Source organism: Chionomys nivalis, chromosome 8 (assembly GCF_950005125.1).
Source record: "Chionomys nivalis chromosome 8, mChiNiv1.1, whole genome shotgun sequence".
NCBI lineage: Eukaryota > Metazoa > Chordata > Mammalia > Rodentia > Cricetidae > Chionomys > Chionomys nivalis.
Window position 1 is genome coordinate 85,459,794 of NC_080093.1, and position 17,207 is coordinate 85,477,000.

The 17,207-nt window shown below is 47.9% G+C and overlaps 1 protein-coding gene across 1 annotated transcript in view; it reads left to right on the forward strand.

Annotated features, from left to right (window-relative positions):
• Galnt18 (polypeptide N-acetylgalactosaminyltransferase 18) overlaps nucleotides 1–17,207 on the forward strand; it is a 327,380-nt gene that overhangs the window by 141,885 nt on the left and 168,288 nt on the right. Inside the window, exon 2 of the mRNA XM_057778042.1 lies at nucleotides 16,536–16,728. Coding sequence (XP_057634025.1) covers nucleotides 16,536–16,728 — 193 coding nt within the window. The remainder of the gene's footprint in view (nucleotides 1–16,535; nucleotides 16,729–17,207) is intronic.

Here is a 17,207-nt window from a genome sequence, read left to right on the forward strand (position 1 = left end):
CAGCTTAGAAACTCCAGGAGGGAGATGAAATGTCATGATGCTCAGGTGAAGAAAATAGACCTTGCAGTCACAAGTTATTAAATTTCCAAAGGCTCCTGGAAGGAAGGAAATGACAGCATCTTACTCTGTCTGAGAGAAGGTAGCATGCTTTTCTAGAATAGACTTTTGATACCTAAGGATGGTGATATCAGATCGGGTGATGTGGCACTGAGGTGCCATGACTGTTGGAACTGAGGTGTTGACAGTGAACCCCGAGTCCTGCAGATCAGGCAGGAGCCGCTCTCATGCTGGGGTGAGAATAACTCTTCAGGGAGGGGGAGGGGAGGAACAGCTGGGGTAGTCCACATTTTTAATGCATTTTTGAGGTGGGTTCTCAGATTGGAGTCAGAAACCACTGCCTTCAGCCCAGTGGTCCTAAACCATGGCTGTATGTTAGAGTCACCTGGGGAGACGAATAAATCACAGGTGGAAAATCTTAACAGATTTATTCAGGGCTGGGTCAGGATGGATTTGGGCTTTAACCTTTGGCTGTTTTTTTCCCTACTGTCTCTAAGACGCAGCTGTGTTAAGATCCTGGGTTTGGCTCTAGCTCAGGAATGGTATCTGTCTGTGTCCTGCTTGCACAGGTGTAAGTGTGCGTATGTTTGTGTGTTCTGCCTGGACCTTGGGCTTTCTCTACCCACAGGGTGGTTCCCTTCACTGTGTCTCCATGGGGCTGTCACCTTAGTATAGTGGCTTCTGTTGTGCACAGTGACAGTTGGCAGAAGCTAGGAGATGAGCCTTGATCACATTGCCTCTGGATATGAAAGAGCTGTGAAGGACCAGTTTTGACAGCTACAGGCAGAAGCCAGTGTAAGAAGAGGGCTACTCCTGGGGTGCTGAATGGTCCAAGTTGGGTACAAGCTGAGGCTGTGACAGGGCTGCAACCCCTGACTATTGAGATGGTTGTCTGCATGTCAGTGAGGTCCAGCAGGTCCTCTCTCTGTCCCTGACCCACACAGCATACATGGCTGGCACGAACACAGGGATGCCTACCTATATCCCGCCTCCTGGACCCTTTAGGAAGATGCTGTTCTGTGCTCAGAGATAATAAATGTGTTTCTCATGTTTTATAGCCAAAGGCACAATGTAGCTATTAAGCAGGGCTCTGACACCCGGGGGTAAGACAGTTTCCGTCCTGAATCTTCTAGAAATCCCCTGTAAGGCCTACCAGTCCAGTCTCCCATGGATCTCTGGGAGTGTCCTCATGGGGGATCTCCCACAGATCTGTGAATGTTTTTATGGCAGACCTTCCATGAATCTGTGAATGGGTCCTTAAAGTGGATCTCCAATGGATCTGTGAATGTCCTTATAAAGAATAACCCCTAACCTCTCTCAGGGGTCACCTATTGCACTGGGCTGAGCATGGTGGCATTTACCTGTGATCCCAGCAAAACACAGGAGGCTAAGACAGGAGGATTCCAAGTTTATTGGCAGCCTGGGCTATATTACTAAGAAAAAAAATCACTATCCTAGATATATTTATTGCATGTGTGGCAGCATCCTGGAACAGTTAGAGGTCATGTGCCTTTTGAAATAGCATCATCCCAAATGGCCATTGTTGGTGTTTACAGTAATGATAGTTATTTGTTAAATTTCAGGTAATATGAAGGGCGAGCAGGGATTTAATAACATTTATTCTGATATAGATCGGTGATTTTCAAAATTCAGTCATTGCCTATCAAAGGGTTATGAAATCAATAACCCACTAGTGCACAACCACTGTTCCTCTTTCTTAATAGAATATTCCAGAGCAAAACAGGAGGTCTCAGATCTGTCATATATAGTGTACCCGTTACTTTCTTGTTGCTGTGACAAGCTACCTGACAAAGGCAACTTAAAGGAGGAAGGCTTATTCTGGCTACAGTTTGATGATCTAATCTATCTCTGGTGGACGCTGGTGCTGGGCTTGCTTTCTGCTTTTTTATTCATCCTGGGGTCCCAGACCGTAGGATGATGCTGCTCTCGTTCAGAGAAATCTATTCTGTCTGTCGTTGCTGCTGCTGCTGCTGTATAAAATACCCTGACAAAAATCCACCTAGGAGAGAAAGGATTTGCTTTAGATCCAGGTCCAGTTACAGCTCGTCAAAACAGGGGTGTCAGGGTGAAGGAATTTCAAATAGCTAATGACACCACATTCATAGCTAGGGCCAGAGATGGTGAATGTAAGCATGCTCACTGCTCAGCTCACTTTCTGCACTCACAATCCAGGACCCAAAGTCAGGGAGGGAATAGTGCCACCATAGTAGGCTGGGTCTTCCCATGACGATTACTGTAATCAAGACAGTCTGCCAAAGACATGTTCACCGGCCAACCTGGTATAGACAGCCATCATTAAGACTCTCTTCCAAGGGTGATTCTAGATTGTATCAAGTCCACACACCTACACCTCCTCAGTTAAACCTCTCTGGAAACGCCTTCATAGACACACCCAGAGAGGTGTGCCTCCTAAGCAATCCAATTCTAATTCTAGTCAAGCTGATGATGGAGATTAACACATAGTAAAACTAAAGATTGTTTTGCAACTTGTTGTTTTTCATGTAGAGGGGTGTGTGTGAGTGTGTGTGTGTGTGTGTGTGTGTGTTATGAGTGCAATACAAGAATAAACTTCTTTATTGTAAGTTATGGCCAAAAAAAAAAAAATCTGGAGACTGGTGTGGGATGTGGGAGTCCTCTCTGTATGCTGTGAATATGTCTTATTACCATTGGTTAATAAAAGCAGCTGCTCTGGCCTGTGGCAGGACGAATAAAACCAGACAGGAAATCTGAACACACACACACACACACACACACACACACACACACACACACACATATATATATATATATATATAGAGAGAGAGAGAGAGAGAATAGGCAGAGAAGCAGAGTCAAAGAGACACCATATAGTTGCTGAAAGAAACAGACAGGGAAATCTTACCATAAGGTCACAGCCTCAGGGTGATATGCAAATTAATAGAAATGGTTTAGCTTAAGATGTAAGAGCTAGCTAGGAATACCTAAGCTATTGATCAAACAGTGTTTAATATAGTTTCTGTGTGATTATTTGGGCCTGGACAGCAGGGAAACAAAAGCACAGTCTTTGTTTACAGGTGTGGGAGGGGATTTCTGGGCCCCTTAGTTCTGGATGTAGCACTCGTGCATTTGGGAGACCTCCAAGCCCACTGTGCTAAGCAGAAGCTTGCCAAGAAATGCAGAGAGGACTCAGGAGAAGGCAGGACCTGGGTGGCATGCACCCTGGTCCTACATGATGTCCTACAGTTCTGTCCCCTGGTGCCTTGCAGGAAGCAAGGAGCTTAGGAAGGAGATAGTCTCTCTGAAGTCCACAGTACAAGTGCTATATGTATGAGACAAGTGGAGTGGCTGGGCACATGAGGTGATCCGGGTGCCTACTTGACAAGTTCAAATAGCATCTTGTCACTGCCCCTGACCATGCTGTGCTAGTACTCAGCTTCCTTTGATGTCTATGGCTACTGACATACCATGGCTACTTGGTCATGAGCATCAGAATCCTGGGAAGCCTTAAGGAGCATGTCACAAGCCATGAGGAATGTATCTACTTTCCTGCAAAACCATAGAGCCACAGGGGTGTGTTAGTCAGCTTATCACTGCTGTTAAAAATACCTGAGAAAATCAAGTTACAAAGAGAGAAGATTTGTTCTGTCTCATAGTGTTAGAGACCCCAATGCTGGCACTATTGCTTTGGGCCTCAGACAACAACACAGTGATAGTGGACGTGCATGTCAGAGAAGAGTGACTCATCATGTGGCTCGGAAGCAAAGGAGAGCATGAGGAAAGGGGCGGAGGCCCCACAGGAACCACTGAGGACAATCCTCAGAGACCTGAGACTTTCCCACAAGACGTCATCATCTGAATGTCCCTCAGCACCACTCAGTGGAACACCCTGTGGGCTAGCCCTTTAATTCATAGGCTTCTGGGGGACATTTAAGACCCTAACTCTAATAGTGGCCCTAGGATGCATGTTTGAAAGACCAGTTAGCAGGAAGATCTTCCCACCTCCCCAACTATCCTGCCTCCTTTGTCAGTCTCGGTAGAGTGATCCCCACTCCGAGGAGCCGGGATGACCATGCCCTTGCCTTTCCTGACTTCCCATTGTCCCCTAGAGGGATAGGGGCCAGGATTAGGGGCAGACCTTGCAATGACCTCATTAGGATACTCATTCCAGGTTCTGGATTCACACAATCTACTGGAAGGATGGAGGAGCTGCCTACGATTCTAATTACTCTATGACAGATGCAGTGGAGAATATTAGAAGATGACAAACAGTCATCCCAAGAAGCCCCACACCTTCACTCATCTTTCTACCTTCAGTTTCCAGCACAACATTTGACCAGTAACAGTCACAAAACTTAACGATTAATGTATGCCCATGGAGAATATGAAGGTTCTATTACTAAATTACACACTCCCTGTAGAAACCCTACAGGAAGCAGTTTTACAACAGCTCCAAGTTTCCCACGTTTCGAAACTGAAGCATGGAAAGGTTTAGAGGCTCATGGCGGGTTAGGCAAATGGTGAGGGGTAAAGATACATTCCAGACCCAGGCAGAGTGGCTCAGAGGTCCTGACTTTCACTTCTGGGCCACGCTGACTCTACAGAGTTACGCCTTGCCAGTTCTGAATTAGGGAAGCAGGCCTCATGCTATTATAACCCTGAATGCATAGAATCTTATTTTTTTTTCCTGTCTAAGGATACACAGAAAATGTATCCCAAGCCAGCGTGTCTTCACCAGTGCGCCAAGTTCTACCGCTGTCTGAGCCAACACCCAGGTGAAAGGACAAGAAACCCGAGTCCATGTCTCCTACCCACAGAGCAATTGTTAAGGCTATGTATCAGAGCACCCTCTAGGGCCCAACCCCAACCTTGAAGAAGGGTGTGGAAGGGGAACATGAGATCCTCAGGCTCTCTGAGCAGAGAACTTGCCGTTATCTCTGAGTCTGGGAGACCTTAGCTCTCACGAGTGAGCAGTTTGCCTTCTGATGATTTAGTAATATATTCGAAGGGTTGGGATGTTAGCTCACTTGGTTAAACCTCTTGCCCTGAAAGCTTGAGGACCATTGTTTGAGCCCTGGAACTTACAGTGAAGTGCTAAACATGGTAGTTTGCTTGTCATCCCATCAACAGAGGGCCAGAGATAGGATGGTAACTGGCTAGCCAGCCTAGCCCATGTGGTGAGTCCCATGTCAGTAAGAGTTTGTGTCTACAAAATCACAGTGGATGGCAGCCACCTTAAGAGTGACGTCACGGGCGGTGGTGGCGCATGCCTTTAATCTCAGCGCTCGGGAGGCAGAGGCAGGCGGATCTCTGGGAGTTCGAGGCCAGCCTGGTCTGCAAGAACTAGTTCCGGGACAGGCACCAAAACTACAGAGAAACCATGTCTCGAAAAAAAATAAATAAAGTTACATCTGACGTCCATGTTTGATCTCCACATGCATACACACAAGTGTGTGCACACACACACACATACAAAGCGGGGGAGGGAGGGAGGGAGGGAGGGAGGGAGGGAGAGAGAGAGAGAGAGAGAGAGAGAGAACATTGTAGAGCACAGTGTTAATAATGGAAGAAAGTGTAGACTGTAAATAACCCTGAGACCCAGTGCTGCAGCCTTGTCTGACCTTGTGCAGACGAATCAGCACAGATGTCCTTCAGAGTCTGCTGTGATGGAAGCAGAGAAGCACAGGGCCCATTCGCTGTGTCCCAGACTTACACAGATCCTTCGTGCAGCCCTTGGCTGAGCCTGTCTGACTGTAGGCTGCATCTGCTTCCTTCCTCAGCCTCTGGTGCCCAGGTGGCATGGCTAGGTTGGGAAATTAAGAATTTGCTAGAGGAAAAAAACTCATACACACACTCACCCCCTTCAAAATCACAGGCGTGGCAGGTTTTGCAGACGTTCCAGGGGGTACACACTGCATGACTAACACAGCATCAAGACATCATGCAGGTTTCACATCTTTCATGTGATAAATATTTTTTTTTGCTATCATGCTTGAGAAATGGATTTTGTTTGAAAATGGCCTGCTTCCTTTGATGGCTGCTTTGACGTGGCTTCAAAGCCTGTCGCAGACAAATCTGCTTTTCCATGCTGCAGTTCAGCCATAGCTGCTGGGCTGGGAGATTTATGACTGAGAAATGTCATACATTGATGTTCAATGGACAGAAGCTGTTGGGAGTCATGGCCAGCTCATCCCTGAACTTCCCTGGCTGGGTACCCAGGCACATATGAGTGAACCCCAGATTCACCAGGCTGTGACTCAGACCAAACTGCACATTGAGGTTCATATGTGGACTGTTTAGTTAGAGTACAGCCCCAAAATATTTTAGCTTAAGTTAAATTTATTTTAAACTTATGGTGTTCTTTTCTGCTCATTGCAGTAGCTGGCTTTTGGTGATCTTGCTGCATGTGTTGAGTGGACACTTGGAACAGGAGAATCTGCTTTTGGGTCAAGCTTTTGAGAACTGCTACAGGCTGTAACTGTGTGTCTGTGTATACATGTATGCGAGTATGCACATTCATGTGTGAGAATATATGCATGTGTGTTCATATATATTGTATGGCACTACACAAGAGTATACTAATAAGAGCATGTCCATACACAAGTGTATGTGAAATGAGTATGAGTGTACACATGTGGAAATATGTGTTTGCATGAATGTGTGCACATGTTCAGGTTCATGCCTGTGTGTGCTTGAACTATAGAGTATGTATGTGCATATGCAAGTGTGAGCATAAGTGTGTAAGCCAGCAAGTGCAACCTGAGGCAAAGTAGCAACAGGGCCTGGGTAGTGATCCTCAGCCCCTTCTCAAATGCATGGTAAGGCCCACCTTACTGCCAGCAGTTGTAAGATCTGGCCACAGCCATCTGCCCTGTTGGGGAGCTCTGGAGGCAGAAAGGAATTTGCCAGATTGCCCTTGGTGTAGGCTCTTTTCTGGCCATATCAGACATATTGGAAATACTCATTTATCAGAGGCCACAGCTATTTTGCAGGGTCTTTGTGGGTGATAGAAGGCACTCACCAAGGAACGAGGCATCCAGCAGCTTGGTGAGCTTTAGTTCTGGCTTTCACTGCTTCCAACTGTGTGGCTCAGTTAAGTCCCTTAACCTCTCTAGGCACGAGGAACTGAGCTAGAAGTCCATGTGTCTGTGTGAGCTAGAGCCAGTGACATGTTAGGATACAAAGGATATTGTTATAACTTTGTGTTTATAAATGAGAAAACCTAGAAACCTAGAGAAGGGGATGGCCTGTCAGCCCTGCCCAGTGTGGGGCTTAGAGTCAGGGCTAGAGAGCAGGCCTATGGCTCCCACAGCATTCCTTACCCCTTCCGTGTCACCGTATGATGTTCGTAGTGAGACCCTGGGCCCACAGCCTCAGTAGTATCTGTAATGCATGGAATACAGGTTCTCCTACTCACATAGCACTCCTGAACAGGAGACTCTGGGGCTGGGTACCAGGGGTGCAGGCTTCCTTTTGCAGCATGCTTCAGTACTTCAGAGAGAATTATGCAGAGAAAGGGTCAGCTGTGGGGCCCGTAACTTTCTCCCACAGATGGATCTGTGAATCCCCATCAGGAAAAATGTGGCCCTCAAAGGCCGGCACGGTGGATCCAACAAGTTCATCCCCGGAAATTGATGTGCGGACACTGGGTGCTTTATGTGGGAACGTGAGGTGTATATTTAGGAGTCTGGTGCTCAGCTCCTGGCTGTCAGCTCTCAAGGAAGGAGAATGATGGTGTGTGCTTCAGAGTTCATTATATCTTGCCAGCAGAATTCTAGGAGTAAAGGGTGGTTTTAAAGAAGTAAGTAATGGCACTCATAAATCCAAGTTCCTAAGATACATTCATTCGCCACTCCCTAAAATGAGTTTTTTTGCATGTACTTTTTATTTCATCAGCTTGGAGGGGAAATTTGAGCATTTTCCCAGCAGCTTTATTGTGCACAATTTCTGGCGCACTCTGTTTCCTTGTCTGTAACTGTGCACATACCAAGTGTTGACTGCCCCTGCCTGTACTAGACATCTTGACTGTGAGCTCAGCCACACCCGTACTCAGAATCCCTCCGTGCAGGGGTGGGAGGACTCAATCGGGAGTCAGTACACTCAGGAAAAAGCTGTTTTCCCATCCCTGGAGTGAGCTTGCCATCCAATAGCTTGCCTGACACATAAACCCACCCAGCCTTCTCCCCAGGACCCCAGCTAAGGCCTGGAAACCCTCTAACATCCAGCCTACTTGTCTGGGAATGTACACTCACATCTCGGTTCCCTCCCAGGATGCAAGTCCTGATTCCTCTACTTTATGCTGACTGACAGCAGCCCTGCCCAACTCCTGCCAACTGCAGTGGGCAGTCAATGTGGGTGCTGGGGTTGAGTGAGCAGTAGACACAAGTATCCGCTAGGGTTCCTTTGTCTCATTGAGGCCCTGGGACAGAGTCTTCGATCCTCTTCCCAAGAGTGGAGGCAGGTGGGGCCAAACCACTGAGCCCTGACTGTGTCAGCAGAATGGTGGCCACCCAGAAACCTGCCTGTGTGCACTGCTGAAATCTATGGGCATTCCAGCCTCTCTGAAAAGGGGAAGTCGGGCTGCAGATGAAAATGAAATGCTTTTATTTTAGCCATTCTGACAGGTGCAAGATGGTGCTGGAGAGGTTGTGGAGAAAGGGGTACACTCATCCATTGCTGGTGGGAATGCAAACTTGTGCAACCACTTTGGAAAGCAGTATGGCGGTTTCTCAGGAAATTCGGGATCAACCTACCCCTGGACCCAGCAATACCACTCTTGGGAATATACCCAAGAGATGCCCTATCATACAACAAAAGTATATGCTCAACTATGTTCATAGCAGCATTGTTTGTAATAGCCAGAGCCTGGAAACAACCTAGATGCCCTTCAATGGAAGAATGGATGAAGAAAGTATGGAATAAATACATATTAGAGTACTACTCAGCAGTAAAAAACAATGAGTTCTTCAATTTTGCATACAAATGGACGGAAATAGAAAACACTATCCTGAGTGAGGTAAGCCAGACCCAAAAAGAGGAACATGGGATGTACTCACTCATATTTGGTTTCTAGCCATAAATAAAGGACATTGAGCCTATAAATCGTGATCCTAGAGAAGCTAAATAAGAAGGTGAACCCAAAGAAAAACATATAAGCATCCTCCTGAATATTAACCTTCATCAGGCAATGAAAGGAGACAGAGACAGAGACCTACATTGGAGCACCAGACTGAAATCTCAAGCTCCAAATCAGGAGCAGAAGGAGAGAGAGCATGAGCAAGGAACTCAGGACTGCGAGGGGTGCACCCACACACTGAGACAATGGGGATGTTCTATCGAGAACTCACCAAGGTCAGGTGGCCTGGGTCTGAAAAAGCATGGGATAAAACCGGACTCGCTGAACATAGCGGACAATGAGGACTACTGAGAACTCAAGAACAATGGCAATGGGTTCTTGATCCTACTGCACGTACTGGCTTTGTGGGAGCCTAGGTAGTTTGGATGCTCACCTTACTAGACCTGGATGGAGGTGGGTGATCCTTGGACTTCCCACAGGACAGGGAACCCTGATTGCTCTTTGGCCTGACAAGGGAGAGAGACTTGATCGGGGGAGGGGGAGGAAAATGGGAGGCGGTGGCGGGGAAGAGGCAGAAATCTTTAAGAAATAAATAAATTAATTAATTTAAAAAAAAAAGAAAGTGAAATGCTTAAGCCAGCTGACCTTAAAGTTGAAAGCATCCCGAGCAGATGGGATTCCTGAGTGACTGGAAGGTTCTTAGGGAGTGGGGAAGCAGAAAGCAGAGGAGGCCGGTGTGTTGTGAGGAGGAAGGCCTGCTGCTGTAAAGATGGAATGAGGGCCATGTGCTAGGAACCTGGCAGCCTAGGGAGATTGGAAAAGGCAGGACGTAGATTTTCTCTGAGCCCCTAGGAGCAAAAAGCCTGTCCACACGTTGTTTTTATCTCAGTGAGACCCTATCACACCCATTTCCAGAATTCTAGGATAATAGTAAACGTGGGACCTTACAGCCACAGGGCTCAGGGCCTTGCTTCATCTGGGCCCAGGACAAGGCTGGGATTTGAACCTGAGGCTGAGTGTTAGCAGGAGGAAGTGGAGACCAAGTCCCAGGCTGGGGCTTTGGGGTAGGGAGGCTGCACAGTGGACCTGTGTTGAAGGAAGGGTCCGGACACTGACTGCACCTGTCACTTCTCCTTGGTTAGCCCATGAATCTTGTCCTCATGGGCGGTGATGGGAAGAACTATAAACCCTGTCTAGGTTTCCCTGAAAGGCCCAGCATCCAGGTTTTCAGAGGAAAAGGTGAATTGTTCCCAGCAGGGCTTCGCTGAAAGCTGCTAAGGCAACTGTTCACTTCTAGATGTTCAATTAGTCCTTTGCTTTTTAATTCCAAATAAAGCATGAGCAGAGGCATCTTAGGGGTTGAAGAAGAGTTTTCTAAAAAATCATTGAATTGGACATTAAGCAGGGTGAACATCGTGATATGCAAATTATATCTCAGCAAAGTTGTTTTTAAAGACAGGGAGGGGTGGAAAAAGGAAGCTTGATCCCCTGGAACTGAAGTTAGAGACATTTGGGGGCCACCCAACATAGATGCTGCGAACCAAATTGGGTCCTCTGGAAGATCAGAATGTGTTATAAGCACTGAGCCACCTCTCCAGTCCCAGATTTAAAGCCAAGGTCACAGCATCCTCCCCCACAGCACCTGGGCAGGTGGCTCCAATCCACAAGGGAAAGAAACAGACTTGAAGCACCTTTGGGTCTTGCTCAGAGGCCATGAATGACAGGCCCAGGAGTAAGGAGACAAGAGTCCAAGAGATGTCTGGGAGGAGGACCAAGAGATAGGTGCAGTATCCTCCTGATAAACACAAGACCCCGGTGCCTAGAAACTGTGTCCTCAGGATTTGGGTCACCTGTTGCTTCTGTCTCCAGGTCTTGTCACCAAGTCCCCAACAACCACAGCTCTGAACAGGACTTGAGACTAAACAGAAACAGCAGTGACCAAGGACTTGGCCCCTGGGCAAAGCTGGGTCACTCCTCACTCGCTCTCAAAGCCATCTGAGTGTGTGCTCCGCTAGTGAGAGGGCCACCAATACCTGAGGAAAATCAGAGGAACAAGAAGGCTCCATCTGGTTCCAGTGGGAGTCCAGCCAAGCCCTGCGAAGCAAAGCTGCACTCTCAGAAAGCCTGCCATTTAGTCTAGATGACAATTGCTGAGCACTCAGCCGGGTGAGCCATATCCCATGTGGTGGCATTGTCTGCCTCCTCAGCTCTGTGGTCTGACTCCAAGCCACTCTGACCTCCTGCAACAGCTGTGCACTGGGAGTCCTGTGCTGGAATCCAGACGGCAGAGATGGGTGCTGGGTTCTGCTGAAGAAGAGGTCTGGGCTACAAAGCTCTCTTGAAATCTCTCCAGAAAGCTGCTTCTCTTGCAGCTCTAGCAAGAGCTGGCAAATGTCTTCCCACTGTGAGGCTCTCAAGGGTTATGGGTTTGGAGAAAGGTACAGTCAGAGGGGGTCAGGGTTGGGCAGCCCTGCAAGGCGTGCATCACTCAGAGATCCAACCTTGTCTCTCTGTTCTGGATTCTCAGCACCACCAGGGCCTAGCTGCAAAGCCAGATTCAAAAGGCACAGCAGGGCATCAACCTGTGCTCCAGGTGCTTGACAGATTATCTGAGGCTCAGAGTTTTGCAATTGCTTCCTTGCCCCACTTTCCCTTGCCTCAGAGAATCAGCACGGAGACAGTTAGGATAGATTTGCACAGCTCCACTCTTGTGTGTGAGTGTCAGGTTCTGTGGGTGCAGCTCTGAAACAGTGTTATAACATTTCCTGTATGTGCTATATGACCAGTGGTAGAACTTTCTGGAAAATAAGACATATACAGTAAGGACTGAGCGTTGCCATGGATGAACTGCCAAGCTGAGAAAGTGCCCTAGGAATTCATTATTCTGTTTACAGGGGCCTGTGTATGAAGGGATAGTGGAGAGATAGAATCTATTTTCTCTTGTGTGCAACAGCACACACCTAGAATCCCAGTACTTTTGAGGCTGAGACAGAAGGTCCTAGAATGTGAGGCCACCTAGAGCTTTCCAGTGAGATCCTGCCTCAGGAAACAGGCTGACAATATACACATTTGCCAAGAACTTGGCAAGCCACAGGTTCTAACCACACTACAGAGGCACTGGCTTGGCTTTGAGCAGGACCCAGGGGGCTCCCAGCTAGACCAAGCCTGTACCTAGATTTCTGTCTGGCCAAGAGATCTGAAGGCTTCTGAGAAAAAGCCCAAAGCTGTGAGGAAAAGAGGGACACTCAGAGGGGATTCTTGAGAGTCATCTCTACCCTGTGAAAGTATGCCCACAGCTTAGTAATTGGTCCACACAAGCTCAGACCCACTGAGTAGCAGCCCTCTAGAAATTTCTCTGGCCTTTCCAAGACTTACCTCCCCTAAGTGGGTCCTGGCCCACAATGCAGATGGGGCTGTGGTCAGGAGAGGAGTGAGTGAGTGAGTTCTGTTCCAAGTTCCTTAGCATTGGATGTGCCTCACTATCTGCTTTCCTGTTGTGGACCTGTGCACAGCATCTGTCCCCAGACCCTCAGCGTGACACCACACTTGCCCCTGCTTTGGCGTCTTGGCTCTCACTGTGCCTTCCTCCTCTGGAACCTTTTCTGAAGTGATCTTATGGGTCTTACTTAGTCTTTGTGGTCTAACCCAAGCACTTTCTCATCTTGGAAGCTGTTCCTGTCCTCCAGGGACCTGATGGCATTTTGTGTGCCATTTGTCAGAACACTGATCAAACTTTCTGTGTTGCCATTTCACTAAGCCAGCTGTCCCACGAGCATGGAGAATATGTCTGGTTCATCTTTATGTTTCATTATTCAACCATCATCCTAGCACAGAACAAAGCTGTTTGAATGCATATTGTGGGCTGAGGAGATGGCTCAGTCAGTAAGAATGCTTGTTGTGCAAACATGAAGATCCGAGTTCAAATCCCCAGAACCCACACAAGAAGTCATACATGGCTACATGCTTATACCTGCAACACTGTGAGAGGCAGAGATTGGATTGCAGGCAAGCAGTGGCCTTCTGTCTCCTCCCAGGATTTTCTGCTACTGCCCTGTTCACTCATTTGACAGATTGAACACCTGTGGACATAAAGATACACACACATGCACGCGCACACACACGCACATGCTGGAATTTATGCAGCTGTAAAGAACAATGAAATCATGACATTTCAGGAAAGTGTTTGGAGTTGGAGGTCATTGTGCTAAGTGAGATAAGCCAGGCTCAGAAAGACAAATGTGGCATGTTCCTCTCAAATGTGGGGTCTGGATTTAAATTTATATACAGGGTGCACTGCAGGACATAAGAGGGCACTGGGAAAGGAGGAAGTGGTCTTGAGCAAAAAGAGGGCACCAGAATGCATATGCAACAAAAAGTGCTTTGTCTGGAGGGGAAAGAGGTTCAACCAAAGGTGGGGAAGGGAGACTTGAGGAGGGCATTGGGGATGCGGGAGGATAAGAGCAAAGTAGATTGATGTGTACATATGAAAATGTCATCATGTAACATATTATTTGTATGCTAACTTAATATTTAATATAAAAAGGGGACAAATATTGCTTTCCTAGTTCCCTTAGCTCACCATGTGTGTATGGTGTGTGTGTTGTGTGTGTGCATGTCTGTGCACGCACATGGTGTACATGTATGTACAGACCAGGAGACAACCTCGGGTATCACTTCTCAGGTACCATCCACATTGTGGTCTGGAACTGAGCAGGTAGACTACATGGCCTGGGCAGTGAGCAGCAAGCGGCTGCTGTCTCCACCTCCCCGGCACTGGGACTGCAAGCACACGCCACCACATCTGGGACTGCAAGCACACGCCACCACATCTGGGACTGCAAGCACATGCCACCACATCTAGCTCTTTTTTGACATGCGGATCAACTTGGCATGCTCCTTGTAGAACAAGCATCTCACCAACTGCACCACGACCCTCTCTCCCAGTCCCCTAGTTCATCTTTAAGAGCATGCTGGTTTCATGGTGGCAATCATTTGTACCCATACCAAGTAACAAGGTGGGGACACAGTGCTGTAACCTCTGCCTTCAATCTGTTTGTAATACATTATTATGCAACACAGGCCTAATTGTGAATCATAATTTTTTCATTAACTGATCTCATTTTACTTGGTAATATCCATTTAGGCATTTGAGAGCAATAAAACTCCATTTCTTTTAAATATTATATGATTCAGTTGGCTCACTGATTTAGATTTTACTGCTCTTCCCCACCCCATATGAGTCATTCATCTTTGTAGAGATAACGAGGACCTTCAAGATCATGCAAGCAGGCCTCATGGGGAGAATGCACAGGTGCACCCCAGTCTGGAATGGAGCATTCTGAAACTGGGCTGGCTCCTGCATCTTAAAACCCCTTAGAAATGCCTGTGTGGGTGATACTGTGCTCCCCAATAGATCGTGGTAATGATATGACTCACCTTGTCTTGTGGGTCCCAGCCTGCTGCTGTGCAGCCCATAAAATGCAGTGGGGGGTCCACTGTTTGTGGGGGGGCGGGGGAGTGGGGGGAGAGTGGGAGGGATAGGACTCCCGGATGGAATCATCCCAGGTCTTCTATTTCCTGCTGGGTGAACCCAGGCACATATCTCGTGTTCTCTGTGTGTCTCTCCGAAGAGGATCAGTTAGGATGATGGGCTGTGTAGGCATGTTTAGGAAAAGGCCATGGCTCAGGCTTGGCTAATGTTAATGAGTTACACCTCCAACCCAGTGGGTGGTCAGAGCCTCTAAAGGAGAAGTTCTCATGCTTGCTCCCTCTGGGAGTTTGGTGGGCGACTAAGAGTCCCTTTACACCTGCATCTATCTCTTCTCACTCATATCATCCCTGCATCACCTTGCTTGGGTCTGCTTTCTGAACTGCCAAGCACTTCTAGCCATGCCAGATTTCCTGCCTCTGAAGTCCTCTGGTGTGTCCAGGGATGCTGGGAGCCTCTGTGAGCAGGCAAAGTCACTCTTCCCAGAGCAGCTCTTAGTACAGTGACTCAAGAGTAGGTGGCCATCTGGAGCACCGAGTGCCCAGGTCTGGAAGACATGAAGACCCTGGCCTTGTCTCCAGTCTGTGTCTTCAGGTGTGTTGTATACCTACTAGTGTTGTGGGAACTCCTTCAGCAATAGCCTTTTAGATACTGACCCGTTTGGGGCATGGTCTGAGGTACTATAAGTGCAGATGAAAAATTTGCATGGCCCTTTTTCTGCTGGATTTAGTGTCCTGCTTCCAGAGCCCACAGAGGACTGTGAATCTCTATACTTACTGTGTTTTATCCCCAAATAAACACACCTTTGGTAAACTCCATTCTGGGCTATTGTGGATCTCTTTAATACATCTCCATACTAGCTCTATACAGACAGCCGAGGGGACCCAATAGGTGCCCTATAACTGTCTCTCCTGCTCCGGGCTTACTACTGCATCCTCTGATCTCCATCTGGTTCCAGGCCCTGGGCTCCACCTTGTATGTTCATGCCATAGAGGGCACCAGGTCCACTGGGCTAGATGTCGGTTTACTGTCATTTCTTTAAGTGGTTTTCCTGACTGTCTGTCCCAGGACACTAGTTTAAGTTTTGGCCTAAAAGCTGTGCTAGGCCCGTTACTGGGCATCAAAGAGGGATTAAGAGACCCATTCCTGTTGCTGCTCCCGGTTCCCACAGATTACGTGTTCACTGGGAGACATACACTCACCTAAGTGCTTCATGTGTTATCTTCTGCAGTCCTCATGTGTCTCAGATCTGTGATCTCACTTGGAAGGAAGGGAGGCATGGGCTTAGGGAGGCTGGTGCTCACTGTGGCCTCACAGCTCATGTATGATGGAAGAGAATCTGAATCTCTGACCATGCAGATTCAAAGCCAATGGTCTAGCCAGAAACGTCTCTCTGTGTGCCTGGGGAGACACTGGGAAACCCTGAACTGCCTTTGAACTTGAAGGGGGATGTCTCCATAATCCCTGGGAGTCCAGGGAGCAGTTCTAAGTGTGTAGCAGGTGGCTGTTACCTTGGCATGGACGTCCATGTTGAGGTGGCGCAGGTCCAGAACTCTGGGGGATGTGGTGCAGGGGGGCAGACTGGAGAAGAAGCAGAAGCCCACCTAGGAGGCTGGGCCAATATTCTTGGCAGAGGAATAGAATGGAAAATGCAGTGTCTCTGTGTTAGCTTGTCAGATTCATAATCATCAACTTCGTGGTAGCCCCTGTTGGGTGTATGTCTATATCTCTGGCGGCAATGGTTATCGGGTGGATGGCGTGATAGATTCTTGGGTGAATGAATCTTTGAGGACCATGAAAATCCCCGTCTCCACTCACTCCTTGAGGAAGGGCTCATGGAAGGAAGGGAAAGGCTTGGTGTCGGCATATGCAGAGTTCCGCTCTGACCCACTGTCTCCTTGTCCCTTCTTTCTCCAGAGGCTCCTGCCAAGCCCGAAGAGGCAGAGGCTGAGCCCTTCACGGACTCCTCCCTGTTTGCACACTGGGGTCAGGAGCTCAGCCCCGAAGGCCGGCGTGTGGCCCTGAAGCAGTTCCAGTACTACGGCTACAACGCCTACCTCAGTGACCGACTACCCCTCGACCGGCCCCTGCCAGACCTCAGACCCAGTGGGTGAGCAGTCAGTGGCCAGGCTCTTGCTATCCTGGCTATGAGGCCATGGGTCCTCACAGTGCTGGAACAGGGCCAGGACCGGGGGGGAGGGCCAGATGCATGTGTCTCTTTCCCATCTCAGCCAAGGCCTACCCTCTGGGCCTCAGTTTCCCGTCTGCTGAGTAGGGGGACAGCTTCGTTCTGTTAGAGATTTTGGGGATTAATAACACAAATTATCCCTTATAGGCACCAGAATTATCTAGCAGCCTCACTAATATGTCATTTTAAACCAATTAACTAGAACTTTTTTCCTTAAATTAGTTTTTTTTAAAAAATATATCTGTCTTCCAAGGTGAACAAGTCATTACATCTGACAGAGAAGTCTGTCTTTTTGTTACACAAGGATATTTCTTTAAGGTTCATCTAGATTCTTTATTATTCATAATTATTAAAATTTGGGCACGTACCATAGTGAGAAAATCTCATTAACTTTTGTGAGC